This window comes from Ambystoma mexicanum, chromosome 3q (assembly GCF_040938575.1).
Source record: "Ambystoma mexicanum isolate Mex_15411 chromosome 3q, UKY_AmexF1_1, whole genome shotgun sequence".
NCBI classification, from domain to species: domain Eukaryota; kingdom Metazoa; phylum Chordata; class Amphibia; order Caudata; family Ambystomatidae; genus Ambystoma; species Ambystoma mexicanum.
The window spans coordinates 327432978-327457370 of NC_090926.1; the positions used below are offsets into that span (position 1 = coordinate 327432978).

The 24393-nt window shown below is 47.0% G+C and overlaps 1 protein-coding gene across 3 annotated transcripts in view; it reads right to left on the reverse strand.

Moving 5' to 3' along the window:
- The window catches only part of UBLCP1 (ubiquitin like domain containing CTD phosphatase 1), a 453130-nt gene that overhangs the window by 116167 nt on the left and 312570 nt on the right, over positions 1-24393 (reverse strand). For 2 of the 3 annotated variants that reach the window (XM_069653914.1, XM_069653915.1), the window contains exons 8-10: positions 7410-7508; positions 6396-6512; positions 5800-5927 (exon numbers count right to left, since the gene is read on the reverse strand). In XM_069653914.1, the coding sequence (XP_069510015.1) occupies positions 5800-5927; positions 6396-6512; positions 7410-7508 (344 nt within the window). Of the gene's footprint in view, positions 1-5795; positions 5928-6395; positions 6513-7409; positions 7509-24393 lie in introns of those variants that run through there. The other variant, XM_069653916.1, reaches the window with a different exon arrangement.

Here is a 24393-nt window from a genome sequence, read left to right on the forward strand (position 1 = left end):
GCACCAGCGAGCACGCAGACCTAATCCACATGTTCTGGACCTGTCCCAAAACCAAGAAACTCTGGTCCGCTGTCGGGAGGACTTGCAGGGGAGCCGGATTGGAAGGGTACGAGTGGACGCCCAAGGAGTGCCTCCTGGGCACATACCCCAGACTGAGCAAAATCAAGCATACGGTGAAACTAATGGACATGGCGTGCATTCTAACAAAAAGAACGATAGCAATGGCCTGGAAATCCCCAGGAGGCCCCAGATACGAACCATGGAGCAGGGAAATGGAGAGATGGACCAGCGCTGAGACCAAAGCCTGGGAGGAGGGGAACAACCGGGGAGGCGAAGACGTGAGTGCAACACTGGAGTCCTGGAAGACCCTCCTGAAGGACATGATCTACCTGACGGACTTTAAGCCCCCTTGAGTGCACCCTCAGCCACGAACTGTCGCCCTGATACAAACTTAACAGTCACATCCACAACAACCCTAACCCTGGGACTTTAAGAGACAACCGGATGGTGCCTGGAGCGAGGCCCGAAGCGGGGCCGGCAGGTACCCACGCAGTGGGGGGAGGCGGGACGGTCAAAGTTATGGTTTGTTGTTTGTTTCTGGTTTCTTCTCTTTCTTTCCTCCCTTTTTTCCCTTTTCTTTTTTTTTTTTCTTTTCTCTTTTCCTTTCTTTTGTTGCTGTTCTGTAATGTTTATCGGGCGAACTCGTGACAAGCCGGATGTTGTTATGCATCCATGTTTAACTGTTCTTTGTCAATATAAATGCCAATAAAAACATTTAAAAATAAATAAAATTGGGTGACACTGTCAAAGTGGGAGAATGTTGCCCAGAATGTGCCACTTTCTCTGCGGAGTGAATTGTGCCCACCCAGAGGAAGAAGTGTGAAAAACACACAAGGGCACCGTGCCCTACTCTTTCTGTGTGTGTCTTCCCCACAAGGTGACAGATGCCGACTCAGACATGGGTAAGTCTCAGGTGGCAAGCCATGTACCCTAGTTGATGTGGCAAAGGATTCCAGACTTCTGAGGCTGATACCATTAGTAGCATTGAGTTACATGCCATCTGACAGGTATGTGTGATAAAGTTGCAAAGCAGTGCTGTTAGTGGGCTAAAGCAGGAGGCAATGTCTGCCCACCCTCAAAGGGTACGTATGACCAAAAGTAATAGGCCCCTCCCCCCCATCATGGCTTTAAGGGCCAAGCTCCAAACCAGGGCAAGAATGCCCTCCAATCATCCATGCCCACGAGTAGGGTACCCCTCGTGCTCCAGGAACCCTGTTGAGCAACCTCTGTGCTTTCCAGGTGATACTAACATTATTTAAAGCCAGAAGTCTAAAAGGTAATTGCTTAATTGCAGCTGGAAATTAACTCGTGGCGTGATCAAAATGTCTTAACCAAGTGTGACATCATCCCCTTCATTTATAAGGAATGTGTGTGTTCTTGCCTTTCTTCATCCACTGAATTACTGTTAGAAACAAAGGCAAGAGTTGTGTCTCTTGTGTAGGCATAAGGAAAGCAGTTGCCAGCCTCTGGCATAATATGCCCATGTTCTTCCAATATTGGCTAGCTGTTGCCCTCTTATGGCCAGGTAGAACCCTTATGGCAGTAACTGGCAAATGCCTTTCCCCGGCAGACAGTAAAGCGGTAATAAGAGGCCAATTCAAGACACGGAACAAATAGCAGTTAAGACAGACTGCATCTGCCATTGCTGTGTTAGGGAGAATGTGTTGAGTGTTCAAGCAAGGAGGTATGTATTAAGCAAGTAAGCAGTGAGACAAGGGAGAGGCAAAGAAAGGCAAGAGGGGCTCTTTGAATAGTGTAACAGGGCTGAGGACCCATGCTCTGCCGTACTAGTAAAATATTAGAGAATCAAATGGATCAGGCTTTGCAGCAAATGTTAAATGAGAAAGGAACATAGTCCAGCTCTGCATTCAGAATAACAAAGGCAAAGAAAGGCTAGGCTCTAAAGCCAGCATGAGATGGAATAAGAGGGACCAGACTCCTTGTGAGAGGCTGGCCCGGCCCTCACAGGAGCGCTAGTGGGGCAGCCCACATAGCGGGCTGACCCTTTGGCCATCCCCCTGGGTCCACATACACCCCACTTACTAGGCATCCCCCAGGTCTGATGCATCCGGCCGCGGACCTGGGGAGTGCGAATAAGGGGGCTGGCCTGCGAGCGCTCCTCCTCCTTGTTTGCTGTACCCCCCACCCCCAGGAGGACAGTCAAAGCACCAACAGGGCTTACTCAGAAGTATAAGCAAGATTTCCTCTTTCTTTGAAACCGCCATCCTTCCATTCCAAGAGACACACACGTCTCCTTGCCCCACACAAAAAAAGTAGCAACTTGCAGTTGGTAGAAAAGGCTGCAACTCCTTTATTTGGCAGGAATCCACTTACAGGTGATCCGCCTCTTAACGAGCTGGCGTCCTAGCTGTGGCCCACTGGAAGTAATTGTTATTTCCTCTCTCTTACCATGAGCTCATAGTCAGATGACAAATCCAGAAATGCAACATATAAAGACATGTTCTTTGCTGCTGCATCCTTTAATTGTATTCTGTTTTCTCTTCTTTTCTCTTGTTTTATACAGTGATGATATTTGTAATTTAATACATACTGCTATTTTAATGTTGTTTAAAGTAGAGTCCTTTCACTAAAACACAATAAAGAAAGCAAAGTCCCCAAGGTGTCCCCTGTCCGCCCCCAGATTTTATGCGTCTCCTACGCCCCTGCATAGCGTCAACCTAAAACTCCCTATTTTACAACCAAAACACTGCCCAAAGAGGTTTTTCCACTTTTATCCCTTCAAGGGTCAGTAGCTTGTAAAGTAAAATACCTATGACAACACTCTTGCACTCCCACCCCTCCTCCCCCGACATCCAAGGGTTTTCTGTAGGAACATTGCATCTAACTACTTCTGTTTAAACTCCCTTGCAATCAGCAGTCTCTTCACTGGAGAGCACCTTTTTACATGCAACGTTCCCTTCCCACAGAAAGGCCCCCTACATGAGAGGGCTTGCATCCAGTTTGCATTGAACACTATAAGGTCATCACCTGTTAAGTACGATCTACCCCAACTGATATTATATTTTGAAAGTTACTCCCCTATCTTCCCAGGCCTCCCTCCCCACAGTACATTTGTAACTAACCCCTAATGCGACAGCCATATTAATATAGACCAGCAAAGAGAATGCCTCTCTCCCCTCTACCCCCACCTATTTTTCCTTACGATAAAATCCCCAACTTCTTCTGCATCCAAAACGACCAGCCAACCCCACCAACAAAAAAAAACCCAACACATTAGCACCCAGTGTTTCATGAACTTACCCGGGGCCCCCTCCTTAACATGCAGCCAGACTCATCATAAAAAATATAGTAGAATGCGGAGTATGACACAGCTCATCCCTTCCCCGTGACAGATCTCAGATGCACCCATGATCTTTTTCCTCATACCTACTCCTTCAAACCTTCCCTCCATTCCATTATGAGCTTGCCGAGTCCCTGCCGGAAGATTTTGCTGTTCGCGATTGGACAAGGCCATCAATAGTGGCAGAAGGGTGCTATACAAGATCACTTGCATCACATAAGAAGGCGAGAGCCTATGCCACCAGGTTGGTTATCCTGTAGTTTTCTCCTTGGTATTCAAAGATAAGGGTGAAGTTATGGATATTTTATTTTGTGCAAGATCAACCATGATGTTAGCATCTTTTCACAGTTCGCACCCATCACTTTCGATAAAGTCAGGTCAAAGAGGTTCTGAAGGATCCATATCTTTAATTCTGATTTAAATGAATGGTATTTCACCAGTGCAGAACTTGGGCCTTTTGTTGAACCTCCACTTGTGTGTCCAGTCCATTCTCAATACTTTACCACCATCGTTAAATCTTCGTGCCTTTATTAGTTTCAATAGGTCCACAATATCCCCTAGCGGCCACCCTCACCCTTCATCACCAAGTCAGTCTTTTCCACCATCTCTTTATTAATGTCTCTTCATCTGAATGTTTGCAGTGCCTCTCCTGAAGGGGTCCACTGCTCTTCTGCGCTTAATCCTCTAGTGCTTGACCTGGCAACCTTCCACTGTCTTGCCATCACCTTTTTTTATATATTATTATTTTTAACACATCTGCCTTGGTCCAAAGGGTCTGCACTATATAGACAAATCCATAAATCTGCTGTTACAGAGGAGCACCCGATTATGTGGCCTTCTTGGTCTGTACCCACTAGAGGTCTTGTTAGGCGTTTGTTTTAAACAAACTTCTGGGGCTTTTCAGCCTGAAAGGTGGGAATATTCAAAAGTAGGCAAGTTTATATAACACCCAATACCGGCGATCCATAAAAAATAAAAAAAATATAGTAATAGAGTTTTTTTGTATTCCACTTTGATTCACTTGTAATTGGTAGTAGTGTGAGGTCTAAATCAATATAACATACTCCTTGCTCCAATATGGGCAAGAGCGCCATGGTACTCTCACCTTATGCACACGTGTCGATGACCACCACTCAAGCTTCTCCCAATCCAAGACCTATTAATACAGCAGCACAAATGGGTAACACACTCAACTTCAGATGACTTACTTAGCTTGGCTCCTGAGGCCATAGAATTTGGTCATCTACATCTCCCACAAAACTTACGGATATCATTAGAAAAGCTAGAAAACCCAACATCAGACTATAAAAAAAACATTTACCAGGGTGTTCTACACGCACCATATTCATGATGGCTAAGAAGGATGTCCATACATGGGCTTAATTTCAATTGAGATTTATAAATGTTCAATTTTACTGTTTTGTACCGAAAGGATGTGCACGTTACAAATTATTAATCTATAAACAGATTAATGTAGAAATCCAACAACAACATTTTATGTCTGATCACACCGTGATAACCTCGGGCCATTCACCCCCCTCACCCAAACCCCAGATGATCTTACATAACTCCCCCGACCCTGCAGAGCCCCTCCCACTGCTTAGGCTCTCAATCTAGGTAGTCCTCAGCTGGTGAGACCAGCCAATCGCCTTGTGCCTAGGAAAAGAGACAAAGATGAACTCTGAGTTTAAGGTATGTTTAACTTGCACCACATCTGTGAACACATGCCGCAGGCACAGCCAACCATCCATGCACTATAGAATGCAGGTATGCCTATGCAAATACTGTCTAGTAGCTTGCATAGTCGTCCACACCAAAACACCTTACGTGCCTCAACACCTCTGACATTAGCATTCAGCGACAACCTATGAAGAATGTCGGTCGACCCGCACGCGCGCGCGCACACACACACACACACACACACACACACACACACACACACACCCCCCCCCCCTAGTCTCCCGCACTAGCGCTCTATCCTAAACTTCCAACTACACCTGCCCACGTGCCTGGCCGCCGGGATGCTTACTGGAACCTAGCCAGCTCACCTACACCCTAACCTGGCAGAATGCACACATGCATCTTAAAGTTAACTCTTAGAATCTCTCATACATGGACTTTGGTCCCGGAGGGCATTCCAACCACAAAGAACATTGAGGCCATACAAATGGGGAAGTGGTGCTATATAAATCACAAATACAATTACACTACCAATGGAGAAACCATTTCATGTGTCAATTCTTGCACATAATTATTCTCTAATAAATAACATACCAGTTTCAAATATCTTGTCCTGGAGTGTCCCTATGAGAGTAGGGGTCCAAGCAAAAAGAAAGCAATACAAATGTATTAAAAAAAACAGATATGGACACATTGATAGCACAGTCCCACCAGGTGATGGAGATGAATTCACCTTTATAACATTTTTTTCTGCTTACCTCTCCCAGTGTTTGTGATTCAGTTCCGACAGGTCTTCCAATTTTGCAATTTCCTTGAGATACTGAGATAGTTTTAAGAGCTCCTTATCTTTATCCCGATTTAAATGGGCTTTCATGAAAGGTCGGATCTGTGTGAATAAACAAGAAGAGGTTTAGAGCTCAGTCATTTGCATATATACCCATTAAGGAATGCTAGAGCCTAGCCATTTGCATATAGACTCATTAATGAATGCAAGAGGGGGTTATACTCTAGTCATCCTAGACAGACTTATAAAGGCTGACCCACGTCTTACAGACTCGGGAAGTAACCTCAATGAAGGATAGAAGAAGAGGTTTAGGGTACAAGCATCCTTAGGAAGACATGAAGGCAAACGTGTGAAGCATTAAAGAAATAAAGTTGGAAATCCTCAGCACTCACAAGGGGAGCTTGGGATGGATAAATGACATGGGTGAAAAAAATATCCATCTATAAACTCATAGGAGGCAAGTGATACGAAAGCCAGAAGAAAGGGTAAAAGCTTTCAACCTTTCCAAAGACTTGGAGTGCAAGAGGTAAAAAGGTCAGACAGTGTCAACGTCAGATCATGATATGGTACCTTCAGTCCATTCTGAGGGTTCATTAAAAAATTTCTTCCAATATCATCAAACATGATGGTGTTTTTCTTGGTGTAGAATTCAGGATACTTTCCCCAAATCACTCCCAAAGGCTTTACCTACATAGGAAAGGTAACAAAATATGCGTATTAGTAACTATCCCAGGCCAAGTACAGTGATGCTATTATACCAAGGCAAAGCAATGGCCCGATAAGAAAAAAAGTGGGCATACTGAAAGGACCAGAAGGCTCTTCATTAACAGTAGTAACCATTACTTCAGTCCATAGACCAACCAACAATAAGCCGCAGTAGTGCAAAGGAGGGAAGAGTGAAACGTCAGTGGGGTTAGGAGCAGGAGCAGAGGTGAATAGAGCAAAGAGAAAAAAGGAAAAGAGTTAAGCCACTTAGAGAGCCAAGAAGAATTGGGAAGAGATGGGAAGAAAAGGTGGAGTAGCGCGTTGAGGCGGGGGCAGTGAGAAAATCAGGCCAGGTTTTGGGTGGATAGTGAAGTGTGCCAAGGCTGAGGCAGAGAGCCCAAGGCTGGAGCTAGACAAGAGCCAGGCTTGAAGAAGAGGCAAGACAAGAAGTGCGATAACCCACATTCTGTTTTGTTTAAATATAAGCCTAGAGGACAGAAAACCAATAAGAAGTATTACCAGCAGGGTGGCAGAGAAACCACAGCCGGCGCAGTGGGAAGCCGGGGATGATAGTGTGGAATGGGACAAGAGAACTTAAGTGAAAGGAATATACTAAGAAGGTAAGTGTGAAACCATGGCTGGCAGGTAGGGTTCCAAAGTCTGGAAGGGAGGGGGGGTGGGGAGGGTGTGCGCTAATATCTGTCAGGGAGAAAAGGCATGACAAAGGAGAGGCAAAGGACGGATGGGGCGGGATGAGTCAAAGCCGGAGAAAGAATCAGACTGGAGGCAAAGTCATGTTATTAGAGGATTACTGATGAAGGGAGAGATTAACAGGCTACAACATTATGCACCAAGAAAGTACAACAGAAAAACCCTTACCTCAATGAGCCCTCTTCTGGGTGTGTGTACAGTGATCATTGCTGAGCTGTCCAGCATAAAAGTGATCTTGTAGTTGGCGTTTGTGCTCACACCCAGCTCCTGAAAAACAAACCAACATTTCAACTTATAGAAAGTCACCCCTTCAGAGTTTGCTGAAGACACACCCATTTATGTTTTAAAAACGAGCTGCTTTAAAAGAAAGTCTGTCAGCATCCCCAGTCTGTAATATCAGCATGGCAAACATAAATCCACCCATATATTCTGGAAGATCCATCCTTATAACCGTTAACAAATATGCACTGAAAAACGTTATTTGCATGAATTGCATTGAAGACATGAGCAGTTATACGAGGAGCAGTTTTATATAACTATATGCTGTAAAATGTTCCCCGTTTATGCATCTGCAATAGGAGTTAGGCTCTCCAACTTCGAACCACACTTCCAACAGAAGCAATGCGTTGGCAGAGAGACCGTCTCAGAAGTAACATGAAAATTCCCTCACTTTCGCAACTATGGTTGTGTTAATGACCACTTGTTGCGTCTTGAGGTATCGAAAGGAAAGGAATGACAACGTTCCCTCCTGCCAAAAGCCCCAAAGACAAGAGAAGAATCAAATGGATAAACATGGTTTAAAAAACAGAGCAACTTCCAATGACAGTATATATGCTGCATAATGGACTAAAATAGAAAAGAATGGACAAGTGGGAGACTTTTCCTGAACTGAAATGTACAGTAGATATCGAAGAAAGTGGATTATTTCCCAGACCACTGCCACACAACGCTTTTATATATGCAAGGACGGATACCATTAGAAAAGATCCTTTCATGTGGGAAGAACTGTGCTGATATGTTGTCAAATATGCACCTTTTGTTAGGGATGGAAATAAATGAATTGACTGAAATCGTAATTACTGGAACATGGGTTGAACTTAATACCCAGAAATGTACACAGATTGTACGCATGTAACAGCTTTGTTGAAAGCACGGATGAGATTAAGAGGGAACCTGCTAAATGCCAAGCTCTCTTGAAACCTATAGTGCTCCTGAGTAGCCAAACTACCCGGCACAACACCAACCCTTTTTAATATCAAAGATTACCTAGGAAACCAGAAGAGGCAAGTGGGAAAAAGAAAAAGGTTTTCAAGTGGACTAGGATTAGTCAATATGAGAAACATTTAATGAGTGACATTACCGTCAGACAGGGAGGGGATTTAAAATGTGCACACACACACACCTTTAATAGGGATTCCAAAGAATCATCCCTGATTTTGTGATTTCAGCAGCAGCCTAGCTTTGAAGGCACCTCGTTTATATGGATTGTTGCCTCACTTCTCAAATCCAACCCATCATACCCGCGTTTGAGCACAGAGCCAAAAGGAAACAAAAAAACTGTTTGGGTGGATATTTAGGAGGTTTTGTGGACATAATAATGACTAATGCAGGGAAAAATGATTTGATGAGAAGGTGTTAAAAGCAGGTCCTGGATATCTGGAATTAGGAGCCCTGAGGAATGATAGTAACAGTGTACCACACATCGCACTGCCACACAAGGAACAAGTACATTTCATGTACATATACACACCCTCCATCGCAGTATGCTTTAAAATGCCTTTTGAATGGGTTCTAATGCCCCCTTATACATATTCCCCTAAATATCACATAGGTATATTTAAGAGTCATCTGAACATTTTGCTGGCTTTCTTGGATTTTTGACTTTCATTTCTTGGTCAGAGGTAAAACTATTGAAGCCCGCTCCCTCCCACGCCCTGCCAATGAAACGCCTTTTGGATATGTTGCCCTTGGTAGCCAATGTGGCTAATAGGGCAGGGGAAGTCTATTTTGTAACTTGGTGAAGTCCAGGAAGTGTCTTGGGGCGTAGGCTGGCGGTAGTGGTGTAATTTAATCTATGACAGTAATCAGCACAGCTGTGGTGATTACTGTCATAGATATGGAATACGTCGGAGGACCCAATCCCATCGAAGTGTAATTTACTTTTGGCTACACCGGGTTTGCAGATTTTCACTGCATTATAGACAAAAGCGCCTATACTGTGGCTATTTGGATACCAACACATTTTAGAAGTCCTGCAATCCGTGCATTTTGCTGTGTGGCATTGGTTTGCTTAGGTCACGAGGGACATCCAAAATGGCAGTTCGCCTACGAAGACTCAGAGCCCGAAATGGTCTCTCTGTGAATGACTTCTGTTTAAACTGGTTTAGGGCATACTACTCTACAAACATGTGTGGGTTCGCCCAAGTGTTTGGAAGTTTGGTTTACTGTCAACACCACCCAGTCTCACCTTCCACCCGACAGGGGCGAGCTTTGCAGAACGCATCGATCCTTTTGACTGGTGGGCATAACCAGCTAGGTGTCCTTGTGCTGGACCTGAATCGCCATTACTGGGCCAAAGCAGCTTGCATCTTCGTAATTCACCTGGTACCAGCCTTGCACTACTGAAAGGACCTTTATCCAGCATAGGAGCCGAAATCTTCATGGGCATCCTGCGTTGCTCTGCTGTGATGCTGGAACCATGCTGTGTTTACTTTCACCTGAAACAGAGCCTGCCATGGACTCACAGTCCAAGAGTTTAGCTGTTGAGGGCCTGCTGACCCTATCCGGTGTCCATTCATGTCATTTTTTTAATTTTCACCAATTTTCTTTATTCAGTGCAGCAGCAAAATGGGGGTGGGAGACAAATCCCCTGTAGCCCTGCATTATCCCCCTAACAACCTACCCACAAAATCCTTGATCCCTTATCCTATCTTACAATCTGTAAAAAGAATTAGTTATAGATTGTAGGTGAATGAATTTCTTTGAGATCAATATTCTGCACTGAAAATTGTGTTCAGTGATTTCATTGCAGAATATTCATGGGATACCTCTGCTACATCCTAGGACCAATCCAGGGTTCTTCCACCACCATCCAAACCAGCCAGAAGACGAACACTGGTGAACGCCCACAAGCCCATGAGCAAATGACCCCAACGACAGTGAAACAAGTTTTCCCCATCGATTCTTGATATACGAAGGGTATTATTACTTTGGTGGGGTTCATGGGGCCGTGTTCAGCAATATCGCTTGGACAGCCCTACCCCCATCACGTTGCACTGTGTGCAAATTACTGCTTAGCGTAGCCCCATAAAGGTCCGACCCAGGTCAGTGTTGGCCTGGCTATTACTTCTAGGACAAGTACTTTTGGACATTAGGAGTGATAGCCGCTTCCTACAAAACCCACATTTTGATTTAAGTCACTTAAGCTAGATTCCAAATACTACTTTTGTCCCACACTTCTGGTCTTGTCTTTAATTCCCCATAAGGGTGGCCTCTCTTATTGCTACTCACTAACAATGAAGAGCCTTTCGGAACACCCAACTACTCAGATATTCTATACAGAGATTGGACTTTGAAAAGGTAGGTACACTGTCTTTAATAAGGTGTGCGCATTGATTCTTTAACAACTTTTCCCTATTTTAGTCATTACAGTTTATTGTGCGATACCTGTGTGAAAATCCGAAGTAGTGAGCAACTCAAATTGCGTTGCCACTGGGTGTTATATATATGTATAGAACAATTTTACTTACCTTTAACTGTATAAAGTGTGCCTTAGTGCAATAATAAATAAGAGTATTTTAGTATTTATCAGAGGGGTTCCTTTTATTTATCATTGTAAGAGTTAACTGTTCTACTCAACAGTACCCTTACCGCCTTAGTTCAGCCTGATATCTCAGCTTTTCTACCATCAAGAGTGGTTAAATGGAACTCTGGTAGGGACAAACCTGTTGACAATTTTGGTGGGGCTAGGGGGGGCGAGTCTCCTCCTTGCTATTCGGGGGAGGGCACGCAGCGAGGACAAATCTAGGTCACAGATGGAATACCCCAACACCCAGAGACGGGTGAACGGTTTATATTTAGCTCTTTGGCCGAGTGCTAGCTATCCCTAGGTTGGAATATAGATCCTCCTATTTTTTAACTCTAGATTGCTATAAGTGAGAGCTTAAAGGCATTTGCCTATACTCCTGCTTCTGCCTACATTCTACTCCTCTGTGCTGTGATACTTTTCTCCTACTAGCTGCCTCAGCGCTTCAATTTTATAACTCCTCCTTGATAGGGAGAATTCTCATTTCTGTGCTAATTCCCTTCAACCTTAGAGACTCCCAGCTCTTTTGCTGGGCTTTAGGACTTTTTAATTTTACTCATGGAGAGAATTAGCCCTTTTTCCTCACTCTCATGTATCTTGATCTGACTTGGATTATGCGTTTCCTTTGTTTGATTGGCAGGCTGGCTGGCTGGCCACCCTGTTGTACGAGTGACAGCAAGGCTGTGCATAAATAGGAGAAACCTGCATAAAAGGCGAGGCTTCTTGGTCTGAAGACAGTCGACCACTGGACGAAATATCCGACAAAGGAATCGTGAAGAGAAGCTTGCAGCATCCTCCTAGACCATTGAGCTGCCCGGTGAAGCCCTGCTGCTGTGCTGAAACTCCTTTTCCGAATCGACAAGAGAAGCTCTGGCGAGGGCAACTTCTTCCCTTGGGTTAGTGGGACTAACTAACCCGGAGACAAACTTTAGTGGAAGACCTTCCCCAACTGGCTGTACTTCTTTGATGCTGCTGGAACCGAGCCCCAGGGGTCGAGAAATCCATAGTCTAGTGCAACGTCTATAAGCCGGCCAAAAGCTCCAGGAGTCTCCCGAGGACCCTTCCGGAGCAGGACAACCCAAGCTCGAGTCACCTCACCAGAGTGCTGAACTGAAGGAGCGAAGGAAGCCCAACCAGTGTCCAACATCTGTGGTGGTGCCATTTCCCACGCGCTGAAACTGCGAAGTACAGTTGAATTGAAAAGAGCCCATAGCAGCCGCTGACCTCCGAACTGATCTGCAGTAGTTCTCCAAACATCCACCCTCTTGTCCCCACGACTGAGGCCCAAGGACAAAGGTTCTGCAACACTGCAACCAAGACAGAAGCCAGCTGGAATCTTTTTTCTAACCTAAGGTAGTGTGCTGACTAAGGGATACTTACCTCTGTCTGTAGCTTGCTTTTCTCAGTTGAGATTTGCGGTAGCTGCTTTTCTAGAATTGATCCAAGCTCTTTCACAAGATTAACAGCTTGTGGCCCAACAATGATTTTCTACCACACACCTTGTGCAAGAGTTTTTCTGCTATCTAAGAAGTGACTCAGCTCCACAGACTTTGCTCCAATTGACTTTGGCTGTCCTGGCTCCCTGCAGACTCTTTTAATCCATTGACTTTGATTCCAACTGTCCCCCATAGGTGATGCATTCATTTTTAACTAATATTGCTGGGAAAGGTTTTATCGAGAATTCATTGGGAGATTGAAACGTGCTCACATGCCCTGAGAACATGTTAACCTTTTTTTTCCCTTCCTTTAACCTTTCCTTTTTCACCAACCTCAGATTTTTACCAAATGCAAAAGTTATATATAAATGCCACTACTGTCCTAGTTAGTGAAGTCTCCACAGGGTGTAGGATGTGTGTACGAATTATCATTAAAGATTATCTACTTGCTTGACTTTGATTCTGAGAAAGTATTTGAAGTGTATTTTTATTGTTGCACATGGTCTGTTACACTCAAGGTTTTCTAGGAAAATAATTATGTAAGCTATTTGGAAACTTGTATTTTTGGATTTCGATGCTACAGCTCTACTGCTCATATTTACCCCTCTTGAGATAAGTCTGGCTGATCAGTCACACTACCAACTTGTGTAATACAGACCTATACCAATAGGTAGGTAACCTAATACTAAGAGGACAAGGGTGGTATAGTTTCCCACAGGGTTACTACAATTCTTGCCCAACACGCCTACACACTATTGCTGCCTCCTCCACCTCTTCTTTCTACTCAGTCACCCTCCTTTCACTCACAAAAGCACTTTCCACTCAGTACCACTTGCTCTTACCAACCAATACCTCTCCTTTTCTTTAATTTGCCTCAACACTCCACCGCCACCACCACCTCCCCGGACCCCACCAGAACGTCTCTCTCACTCGTGGAGGGGACAGGAATTGGGGCCCCCTCAACTGCAGTCTCCCTCTAGGATAGGCCTGCTTTAGCTTCCACCCAGGTAGGCTTCCACTGTAGGCTGAGAGGGGTTCCCATACCCTCATTACAAGGTCAGATTAATGACCTTGTCGTGCCTACTAAACTGTAAATTAAGAGCCCCATGAACTTTCTTATACGGCATAATGAACTCCCCCGTGAGCTCCACCAAAGTCCTAATTCACAGCTCAGGGATGTGCCCAATGAGAGACCCTAGCCATTTATTATTGGGATACCCCAAATAAACTCTGCTCCCTGTGCAAGTTAATTTGCAACTAGTCAAGTCTCACTTTGGTCAGTGGTTGCTTATCTTTTACTTGTGCGTGTGCTTTTAAATAGCGTTTAATTAGTATTCCTTATTTTAACACGCCCTGTGGGTTGTGTCTGGCGGACTCATATAAACCTGATTTAGTTAGTGTACAGGCAAACTGAGTCTGTCCCAGTTTTCAAATGGGATTACATTTTAGGCCTTTTTTGACTTCAACTGAATGAATCATCCATCTGTTGAACCAAATCTGCCTGCCGTGGGACCCCAACAGGTGCTCAAATGGACATCCACATAGATGTTATTGGCAAACAAAGTCATATGAAGGGATCAGAGGATGTCTTTGGAGGTTAAACAAAAGAGGCTTTTGAGGTGAACCTTTAGGGACAGTGCAAGCAGTTATGGAGGTTGAGGATTCAAAGGTAGTAGGGCCACAGTTTGATTGCTGAGAAAACACCTCATCTATGCCTAGGCTAACGATTTGGCTGATGAATGTAGGGTGATAATACACCATCACCATCCACCAGCTCCTTAAGGTCACCCATAGATGCTAGAACATAAAGGTTACTCACGTTAGCAACTATTATACCTCTTCGTCCTCTTTTCTCCATGCTCCTAGGGTGTCACTGCATGGACATTTGCTGACCAGAGCCTTTTCTGGTCAGCAAAAATCTCTTAATTTGCTAAAATGTTCGATATTGTGCACAGGGAGTAGACCTGCCCCTTCCTGCTCCACCCTCCAGCTTCAACCATCCAGTTCCTTGCAACCACCTAGGCAGAGTCAATTAACTGGTATGGCTGTAAGGCATATGGAGGAAATACCACCACAGACTAGAAGTATAGTAGTCACTACGGTAAGTAACTTAAATACACCATCGTCCCATCCCCTTTCGGCCATATTTCTGGGAGGTGTTAACAGTGATAGCGGGAACAGGAGAATGGCTTTTAACCGAACCGATTCTGCAACATTGTTTGCCCAAATGTTCCATTTGGCCCATGAGAAGGCAGAAGGAACAGAAGAAACACTTAGACCCATCAGTCCTTGTTGATCTGTAAAACGAGACAATGACTAGGGCAATCAACACTATAGCATCACTCAAACTTCGAAAAGCCAAGCCCCATGCTCACCTTAACAATTGGTACACACGACACCTAAAAAATCTTAGTAAAATAAAAAGGACTGCTGAATCACACTGGAAGAATAATCCCTCACCCACCAATAAGGACACCTTCACCGCAGCCTCCATTAATTACAAACTAGCAATCATCCAAGCGAAAAAAGATAATTTTAATGATCGCGTCAACAACGCCAAATCCAGCACTAAAGAATTATTCAACATCATGAAAGAGCTGGAATCCCCAGCACCACCTCGAGACCTCTGTACTAAAGATGCCGAATGGTGCACAAATATACAAAATGCACTTCAAAATAAAATCTCCCTACTTCAGAATAAAATAGAGAACAAAAAGAGTATCTTAATTGACCCGAAATTCCATCATGAGACTCCTAATGCTACCAAGAAGGACTTGCCACAATTCAACTTCACCCCTTTGTCTATCAAAGAGGTTGAATCTATCATGTTAAAACTCAAACCATCTAACTGCCAAGGTGATTCCTGCCCAGCACCTCTTATTAAGGAAGATACCAAAGAGCTAGCCCCCTTCATCACAAACTTCATCAATGCCTCCTTTAAATCAAATACAGTACCCACCAACTTAAAGGATGCTTGGGTACTCCCCCTGTTAAAGAAACCAACTTCAGACCCATCTAACCCATCCAACTATAGGCCTATCACAACGGTGCCCTTCTTATTAAAAATTCTATCTAAGCCAGCTTACTTGCAGATACAGCACCTTGAATCAAACAACCCACTAGGACTTAGGCAATCAGGTTTTAGACCCAAGCATGGGACAGAAACAGCACTCATCGATTTAAAAACTCAGATCCAAGCGTTGAAGGATAATGGAAAAGTAGCACTGCTTCCCCTCCTCGACCTCTCAGCGGCATTTGATCTGGTGAATCATGACATCCTCTGCAAACACTTATCATCGGCCGCTTACTTTTCTGACCAAGCCAACGCCTGGATCAAATCCTCTCTCAATAACAGATCTATGAGGGTCTTTGCACCCACAGCATCTGCCCTACCTACTCCAGTCACATGTGGGGTTCCCCAAGGATCCTGCGTTTCCCCCACTCTCTATAATGTGTTCACCAAGCCTCTTTTTGATAGACTTGATGATCTGGGAGTCTTATATACAAACTACGCAGACGATACCCAGATACTTGTACCTATCACTGGTGATCACATTATAGACAGTAAGACCCTCAATAATATCCATACCACAATACAAGCCTGGATAGCGACACATGGATTGTGCTTAAATGACGATAAAACAGAGGTACTCCTTCTAGGATCCCCATCCAAACTCAACAAACTAGGATCGTTCTTCAACTCATTCATCATAGATGGTAACTTAATCAAAGTCGCTAAAGCAGTGAAAACACTGGGTTTCTAAATCGATTCGGCACTAACACTAAATAGACAACTCAATGCTATGGCATCATCCAGAGCCCACGCATGCAAACTTATTACGGCTTGCCGGCCATACCTCACAATGCCGAACTGCACCACACTAGCCAGAGCATTAGTACTTTTAAAGCTCGACTATTGCAACGCACTATATCTCGGCACATCCCTATACAACCTCAACAAATTGCAAGTCATGCAAAATAATGCAGTCGGAGCAGTTCATTTTGCATGACTTTACCAAGGAACCAACAGATCTCCTCAGCCAGACAAGACATACATTGGCTCAACATCAAGCAAAGAATCGATCTTAAAACACGATCCCTTACACATTAATGCTTAGCTAACGAAGCAGCTATCTACCTCTCCAACAACATTAACAGACCGGCCATCACCAGACCCTCTAGATCAGCCCAAGCACACTGTCATTATCCCTCGCTTTAAGCAACAATGCGCAGGAGGGAATAGTTTTCCTGTCTTAGCAGCTAAAAAATTGAATGCTCTACCCACCGCCCTGAGGGAGGAACCAGCAATCCTATCCTTCCACAAAAAGGCAAAAATATGGTTGAGAGAACAAGACCTCCCCAGGGATGCCTAAATTCGCTGTACATATACAGCCTATTGTTTATAAATATAAAGCCAGATATTGTTTTTATTATTGCCCGTATGTATATCTACAAATTCTGTATTACTGAATATGCTCATTATTACTGTTTTATATGTATGCTTTATCATGCCTAATGCCTGTATGTATAACTTCACTTATGTATGAACAGCGTCCAGATGTCGGAGTCTTTTTTTCTGCGCTATACAATTAACAAACTCCAATACAATAAGCGGAGGCCCACATGGTCACTCTGCAAATCATTTCAAGGGGTACATGCCTCTGAAATGCATCATAAGCTGATTTTAAAATCGTAGTGGGTGTGCAGCCTCTTGAGGTAACCCTGCCCGACAATTGTAGGATTTAATAAAACATGATATAGGCTTTGGAAACATGCTTGTCCTGTCCTACCGGGCTGTACCTGACAAACAGCCATAAAATGAGACCGCCCATTCAGGTAAAACTTCAGTTCTCTGCGACAAATCAAGGTATTTGGTCACTTCTTCCCAGAATTGAGCATCTTCTTGTGAGTCTAGGGAGGTGAGCCCGCTATGCAATGTTCCCCCTAAGGGTGGCAGAAAGTGGTATCTCACAGAGCGAGAGACTCCCCTCTAGGTGACAGGAACTCCCGTTCCGAGAAGGAACTCCCTTTCCATACCACTAAAGACACCAGAGGAGAGACTGAGAACCCGCCTGACACAGAGACGAGGAATCCCAATAGAGTTGGTCCAAACCTACTCTAAACACCAAAGAAGGACTACTGTGTGAGCTTTGTAAAGCATCAAACTGGCAACATAAAAATGGGAGGAGCAGAGAGCTGAGATGGAGAGGCACCCGGGAGTTTCAAAGGATCTGGGTTGTTTGATGTGGCAGAATTGTTCATAGTCATTTTTGCCACAAATACAATATTGCCGCGGTCAAACTCACCAAATCTATGTCCTCCCCACTAGATCCCCCCCCCCCATCCTCCCCCAGTTACCTTTTCCCCTCCGCTGCCTCGCCTGACACTGCAGGGTAACCTTTTCTTTTTCGTCCCCCCGCCGCCTCCATTCTTCAGAAAGCGGGGACACCCCTGCAACGCCCCCCCCCACCCGCCCGAGGCTACAAATACAGATCATAGGGAGCAGGGAGGTACCCCCACCCCCATGTTCTATATTTTTAGCCCTTTTATCAAATCTATCGAATGGTACAGGCCAAATTCGGTCAAATGCACCATTCAATTAATTTGATTCGATCAAATTGGGTAATACCATTTCAAACAAGTCAGTAGGAGAAACAGGTGCATGAGAATCACCTGTGTCAAGAGAGCCTAAAGGAGAGGGTCTGAGCCAAATGAGTATCTCAGGAGGGACTCCCCCATGGAAGGAGGCGCCCGGATCACGGGAGGAGTGGAGACTCTCCAAGCCGGTGCATTGCAGGAAGCAGTAGGAGGTACCAGAGAAGAACAAGTTACTCCCTTACCTGGTAACGTTCTTTCGATGGGATGGTCCGACGACGTATTCTATATCTATGACAGTAATCACCACAGCTGTACTGCTTCGGAAAATCTTTCGGCGTCTGCGTCGATACGCTGTCCTCGAGGGCCTCCGTCGAGCCGACGTCACCGGAAGTTATAAGTAGGACGCACGACGCCCACAGCCTCAGTTGTAGTTTTTTCCCCAGAACGTGTGGCACCAAACCACTGCCAGTATGACCACAGAAAGCCTTGCGGAAACGTAAGCTGCAATCGCATAAGAAATTCTGTAGCGGGGCAGGTAGGGAGGGAGCGATATGGAATACATTGTCGGACTATCCCAATGAAAGAACTTTACCAGGTAAGAGTAACTTGTTCTTCGAGGGGATTGGTTCCTCCGACGTATTCCATATCTATGACAGACTCCCAAAGCAGTACCAATGTATGGAGGAGGGAAAATAATTTAGAATATAGAAATTTAGAATGCCCAATCAAATTGCAGAGTAAAGGACCGCCTTGCCAAAGGCCAGATCCTGCCCATGGATAGAATCGAGGGAGTAGTGACGTACAAAAGTATGGACCGAAGCCCAATTGGCTGCATCAAAGATGTTACAAATAGGAACACCCCTCTGCAGGACAGTAGAGGCAGCCATACCCCTAGTAGAATGGGCCCGTAAGCCTACTGTAGGGTCCTTACCCGCCAAGCGGTAACATTCAGAAATTGCCAAGATAATCCATCTAGACAAAGTCTGCTTAGTCACAGCTTGTCCCAAACGCCTTCCAGCGTAACCAATAAAGAGCTGATCGTCCACTCTGACCCGGGACATGCGAGAAATGTAGAAACTTAAAGCTCTCCTAGGATCCAACCTATGGGGTCTCTCCTCTTCCTTACAAGGATGTGGAGGAGGATAAAATGCCGGAAGAATAACCTTCTGGCTCAAATGAAATTCCGACACCACCTTCGGAAGAAAGGAAGGACGAACTCCAAGGACAACCCTGTCCTTATGAAACACAGTGAAGGGTGGCTTAACTGAAAGTGCCTGCAACTCACTCACTCTGCGAGCAGAAGTGACCGCAACTAAAAACACAGTTTTAAGGGTGAACAGCCTCAAAGCATAAGAATTTAAAGGCTCAAATAAAGCACCCATAAGGAATTTCAGAACAAAGTTCAAATCCCAACCAGGCACCTGGAAAGGTGCCGGCGGAAACACATTAGTGAGCCCTTTGAGAAACTGAGAAATTAAAAGAATTCTAAAATAAGAACATTCCTCAGACGAGCGCTCAAATATAGACCGCGTCGCCAGGTAACTTTTAACAGTACCCACTTGCAGGCCCCTGTGGGACAACGAAAGCAAGAAAGAGAACTACAGAAATGTCACATGAAAAAGGATCCACATTCTTAACCCTGCACCAGTCGCAGAACTTTCTCCAACGGCAACGGTACCGGTACAGGGGCTTTGTTGCCGGCCGTCTGGCCGAAAGTAACACCTTCATCACGTCTTCAGGGAGGTCCCAATCCTAATACCTCAACCTTTCAGAAGCTAAGCGTGAAGGTTGAGGGATCTGACCTCTGGATGGAGAACCTGACCCCCTTCACGTGAGAGCAGGTCGTCTCGGTAGGGAAGACGACGTGGAGGGCAGATGGACAAGTCGAGAAGGTCCGGGTACCACGTCCTCCGAGCCCAAGCCAGAGCAATGAGGATCATCCGGGAAACGAACCTCCGTAACCTCCGCAGCACTTGCGGGATGACAGGGACTGGAGGAAACGAGTACAGCAGTGGGAAGGACCGCTCCACCACGAACGCATCTCCTAAGGCTCATTTTTGAGGAAATTCCCATGATCAGAACCTTTCGCAATTCCGGTTGACACTGGAGGCGAAGAGATCCACCTGAGGGGTCCCCCAAAGGGCGAAGATCTCCAGGAGAATCTCCTGAGCCAGCTCCCACTCGTGAGGGATTGCGCTCTGCCTGCTCAGAGTGTCCGCCGTCTTGTTTTCGTCTCGGGCCAGATGAACTGCCGAGATCGAAACTTCCTGCTGGATGGCCCACAACCAGAGCTGCATCGCCTCCCTGCACAGAGGAAGTGACCCTGCCCCCTCCTTTTTGTTGAGGTAGTGCATGGCCACTGTGTTGTCCGACAGAATCAGGACATTCCTTCCTCGCACAGTCGGCAGAAAAGTCTGCAGGGCAAGCCTGACGGCCCGCAGCTCCAACAGATTGATATTGAGTCTGGACTCCGACCGAGACCAACGACCGCTGACTCTCAACTCGTTGGCATGAGCCCCATCCCGTGAGGGATGCGTCCGTCACGATCGTCACCTCCGGGCAGGGTAGCCAAAATGGAGCCCCCTTCATCAGATTGCCATCGACGGCCCACCACAGAAGGTCCTGGCTGACCGAGGGCGGCACCCGAACGGGGTCCGACATGCTGTCGGAGGACTGCGACCACTGCATCTTGAGGGCCCACTGCAGAGATCTCATCCGCAAACTGGCCTCCGGCATCAGAAGAATGCAGGATGCCATGAGGCCAAGCAACCGCACGAATGTGAATGCCGGGAGATTCTGGGCGTATTGAAACTTGTGCACCATCTGCTGAATGTGATGAGCCCTCACCTGGGGAGGAAAACACTGCCCCAGGGAAGTGTCGAACACTGCTCTGATGTACTGGAGCCGCTGGATTGGCGTCAAATGGGACTTCAAGTTGAGGGAGAAGCCCAGCCTGTGAAGGGAGTCGCAGGTGATGGACAGATGATCCGGGAATTGCTCAGGAGAGCGCACCCTGATCAACCAATCGTCCAGGTAGGGGTAGATGTGAATCCCCCCCCTTTCCTGAGCTACGCTGCCACCACCACGATGAGCTTGGTGAATACCCTCGGGCGGAGGTCAATCCGAACGGCAGGACCCGAAACTGAAAGTGCGAGTCGCCAACCGCGGACCTCAGGTACTTCTTGTGCTTTGGATGGATCGGCACATGAAAATAAGCGTTGTTGAGGTCGAGAGACACCAACCAGTCCTGAAGTTGAAGGGCCTGGAGGACTTGAGAAAGAGTAACCATCTTGAACCTGTCCTTCCTGAAGAGCTTGTTCAAACCGCACAAGTCCATGATGGGTCTCAATCCCCTGTTTCAATCCCCTTCGTAATCAAAAAATAAGGGAAATCCCATCCCTTGTTCCTCTCCGCTACAAGCACCAATTCTATGGCGCCTTTCTCCAACAGGGATTGAATTTCCTGCACAAGGAGCGGATCCGGACTCTTCAAAGAGAGATTCCCCGGTGGATTGTCGTGAGGCCTCTGCTGGAAAGGAAGACGGTCGTGGGCTATGATCTCCAGAACCCACACATCTGAAGTAATGGCACGCCATTCGACAAGATGCTGTGCCAGCCTTCGCCCAACCGGCGAACCATGGGACATGGCCTCATGACTGAGCTGAAGCGGCTGCGGCAGTGCCTGAGGGCAAAGAGGCAACTGCCCGAGTGGCCTTGGCACCTCGAGTACCCTGTTTTCCACCTCTGGCACTCCTACGGTGGCCCCTTTGACTTGCAGCTCCTCTCGATTCACTAAAGGATGAGCAATATCGAAAGGAACCTCCCCTCCATTGCTGTCCCCTAGGACGAAAAAGCAGAGGTTGGCGAACTGCAGCGCTCAACGACTTCGCTGCAGCTTTAGAGGTCTGCAACCTCTCAAGGCTCTCGTCAGCCTTGCTGCCAAAAAAACGTTCACCATCAAAGGGCATGTTGAGGAGCTGGGCCTGCACATCAGGAGCAACCACGCAAACCTGCGCATTACGGTGCTCGCCGCCATGGACCGGCTGAAACAATCTGCCATGTCCAAACCCGACTGAACGGCCTCACACATGGCATCCTTGCCATCCTGTACAAGAGCAAGAAAACCATCCCGTTCCTCCCCTTTGGAAATATGTTCAGCCGTCAAGGAAATACAGTTCCACAGAGTGTGCGTGAAACGTGACAAGGCACATACGGAGTTGGCTGCCTGTACAGCCATACCCCCTGAAGAAATCACTTTCTTCGCCCAGCCATCAAAACGCTTGTCGTCCCTATCAGGAGGGATGGTAGGGTACGACACCTGCTTTGCTGGGGCCGTGGCCGCCTGCACCACCAAACTCTCCGGAGTGGGGTGCGTGGTCAAGTAGCAGGGGTCACTACTGGCTGGGCAGTATTTTCGCGGCAAAGACTTGCTCCCCGCCGGGAGACTCTCCAGAGCAGTCCAAGCTGCAGCCACCCTTCTTTGCAAAGCCATATGGAATGGCAGTACCGGGTCAGTTGGAGGACCTTGGTCGAGGATGTCAGTCAGGTCATCCTGCAGAAAATCCACAGGTGGCGCAGACCACCCCAAGTATTCTGTGACCCTTGAAATAAGGCGCCGGTACGAGGACTCGGCATGGGTGCCAGGCTCAGGCTGACAGAACTCCACCTCCAGAGAGGTGTCCAGATCACTGGCGTCGTGCAGTGACTGACGCAGTTCTTCAATCTGGCTGTGACCAGACAAAATCTCGTCAGGCACCTCCTCAGGCACCAAACCTTCCTCAGATCCCTCATCCCCCTCAGAAATATAATCGTGGTTGGAAAGAGGGCACAGAAAAAAGGGACAAAGACATTCTTAGCCTTGGCCAGAGCCTTTTGGGGGGGTTTCCACCGTGCCACGGGGTACCTCCGACAAAGCAGCCTCGAACGGCGTTGGGGCGTCAACGGAATCTGCGTCGACGTCGAGAAAGGCGCTGACAACTTCGATGGCGTCGACACAGGCCTCGAGGGCGGAGCCCCGAGCGTGTCCTTCGACAGCCTGGGCGCCGATGGCGTTGACGACTTCCTCAGAGGCGGAGCCTCGAGAGAGTCCCTCGACGACCTGAGCACCGTAGGCGTCGATGTCTTCCTCGAAGACTTCACAGGCTCACGCGGTCTCGAGGACCGGGACCTGGAATGGGCATGTCTAGAGCGACCATCCTTATCCGATAGGGACCTCGAAGGCGCCCGGTGGTCGCGACGACCCCTCGAGCCCAAAGGCGTACGAGTGGTGTCTCTAGTATGGTCACAGCCGGCTTCCTACAACGGCGCGGACGGACTGGAGCCCTGCGATTGAAAAATCGCCATCATCTCCTTTCGGAAGGAATCCCATTCCTCCGGAGAGGAATGATCGCTGGGACAAGCAACCCGCCGACGGGCGGAGCCCTTGGCTGAGGACGGGGAAGGCAACCTGTGACGGCGCTTCCGTGAGTGCCTCGAAGAGGCAGAGGAATGGCGAGACCGACTCCTGGACCGAGACCCCCCCAACTCACGATGATGCGGAGAGTCGCCCCTCGAATCGTCCGTCGAAAGTCCAGTGGATCGTGACTTCCGGGGCTTGGCCACCTTACCCACCGAAAGCAGCTTCTTATGCTCCCGCAAGGCCTTTGATGTAAGTGACTGGCAGTCGACACAGTCATCCGTATCGTGGTCCTCCCCGAGGCACCGGAGGCAAGCGTCGTACGTGTCAGTGAACGGCATCTTGGACCCGCACACCCGACACTTCTTAAAACTCGACCGCAGGGTGGAAGAAGCCGAAGACGACATGTCAATACACAAACGAACAGGTTCGAAGAACCGAAAGAACAGGATTCAGTAGAACCAAGGCACACCGAGATCTCCAAAGCGAACACGTTCGCGGAAAAAACGGAACTGAGGCTACGGGTGTCGTGCATCCTACTTATAACATGCAGTGACGTTGGCTCGACGGGACAGCGTATCGACGCAGCTGTGGTGATTACTGTCATAGATATGGAATATGTCGGAGGACCCAATCCCCTCGAAAGAAGTGAATCTGCAAAGGTAAAATGTATGGGAAGTACGATTACCAGGAGAAGGAGGGAGAGGTAGGCCCTAACCGAACTGCTAGAACAATCCAGGGGGTTTCACCGTAGCGAAAGAAGCACACAAATACTGAAGCCATCCTGCAGAGACCGAACAAAGCAGCTCGGAAGCCAACCCGATGATGCACACACAAAGCCAAGAAGGTAACGGATGGCGCAGGAGACCCAGGGAGATGGGTGGCTGGAGCCAGTGGTGATCCCCTAATTGGTGGTTCA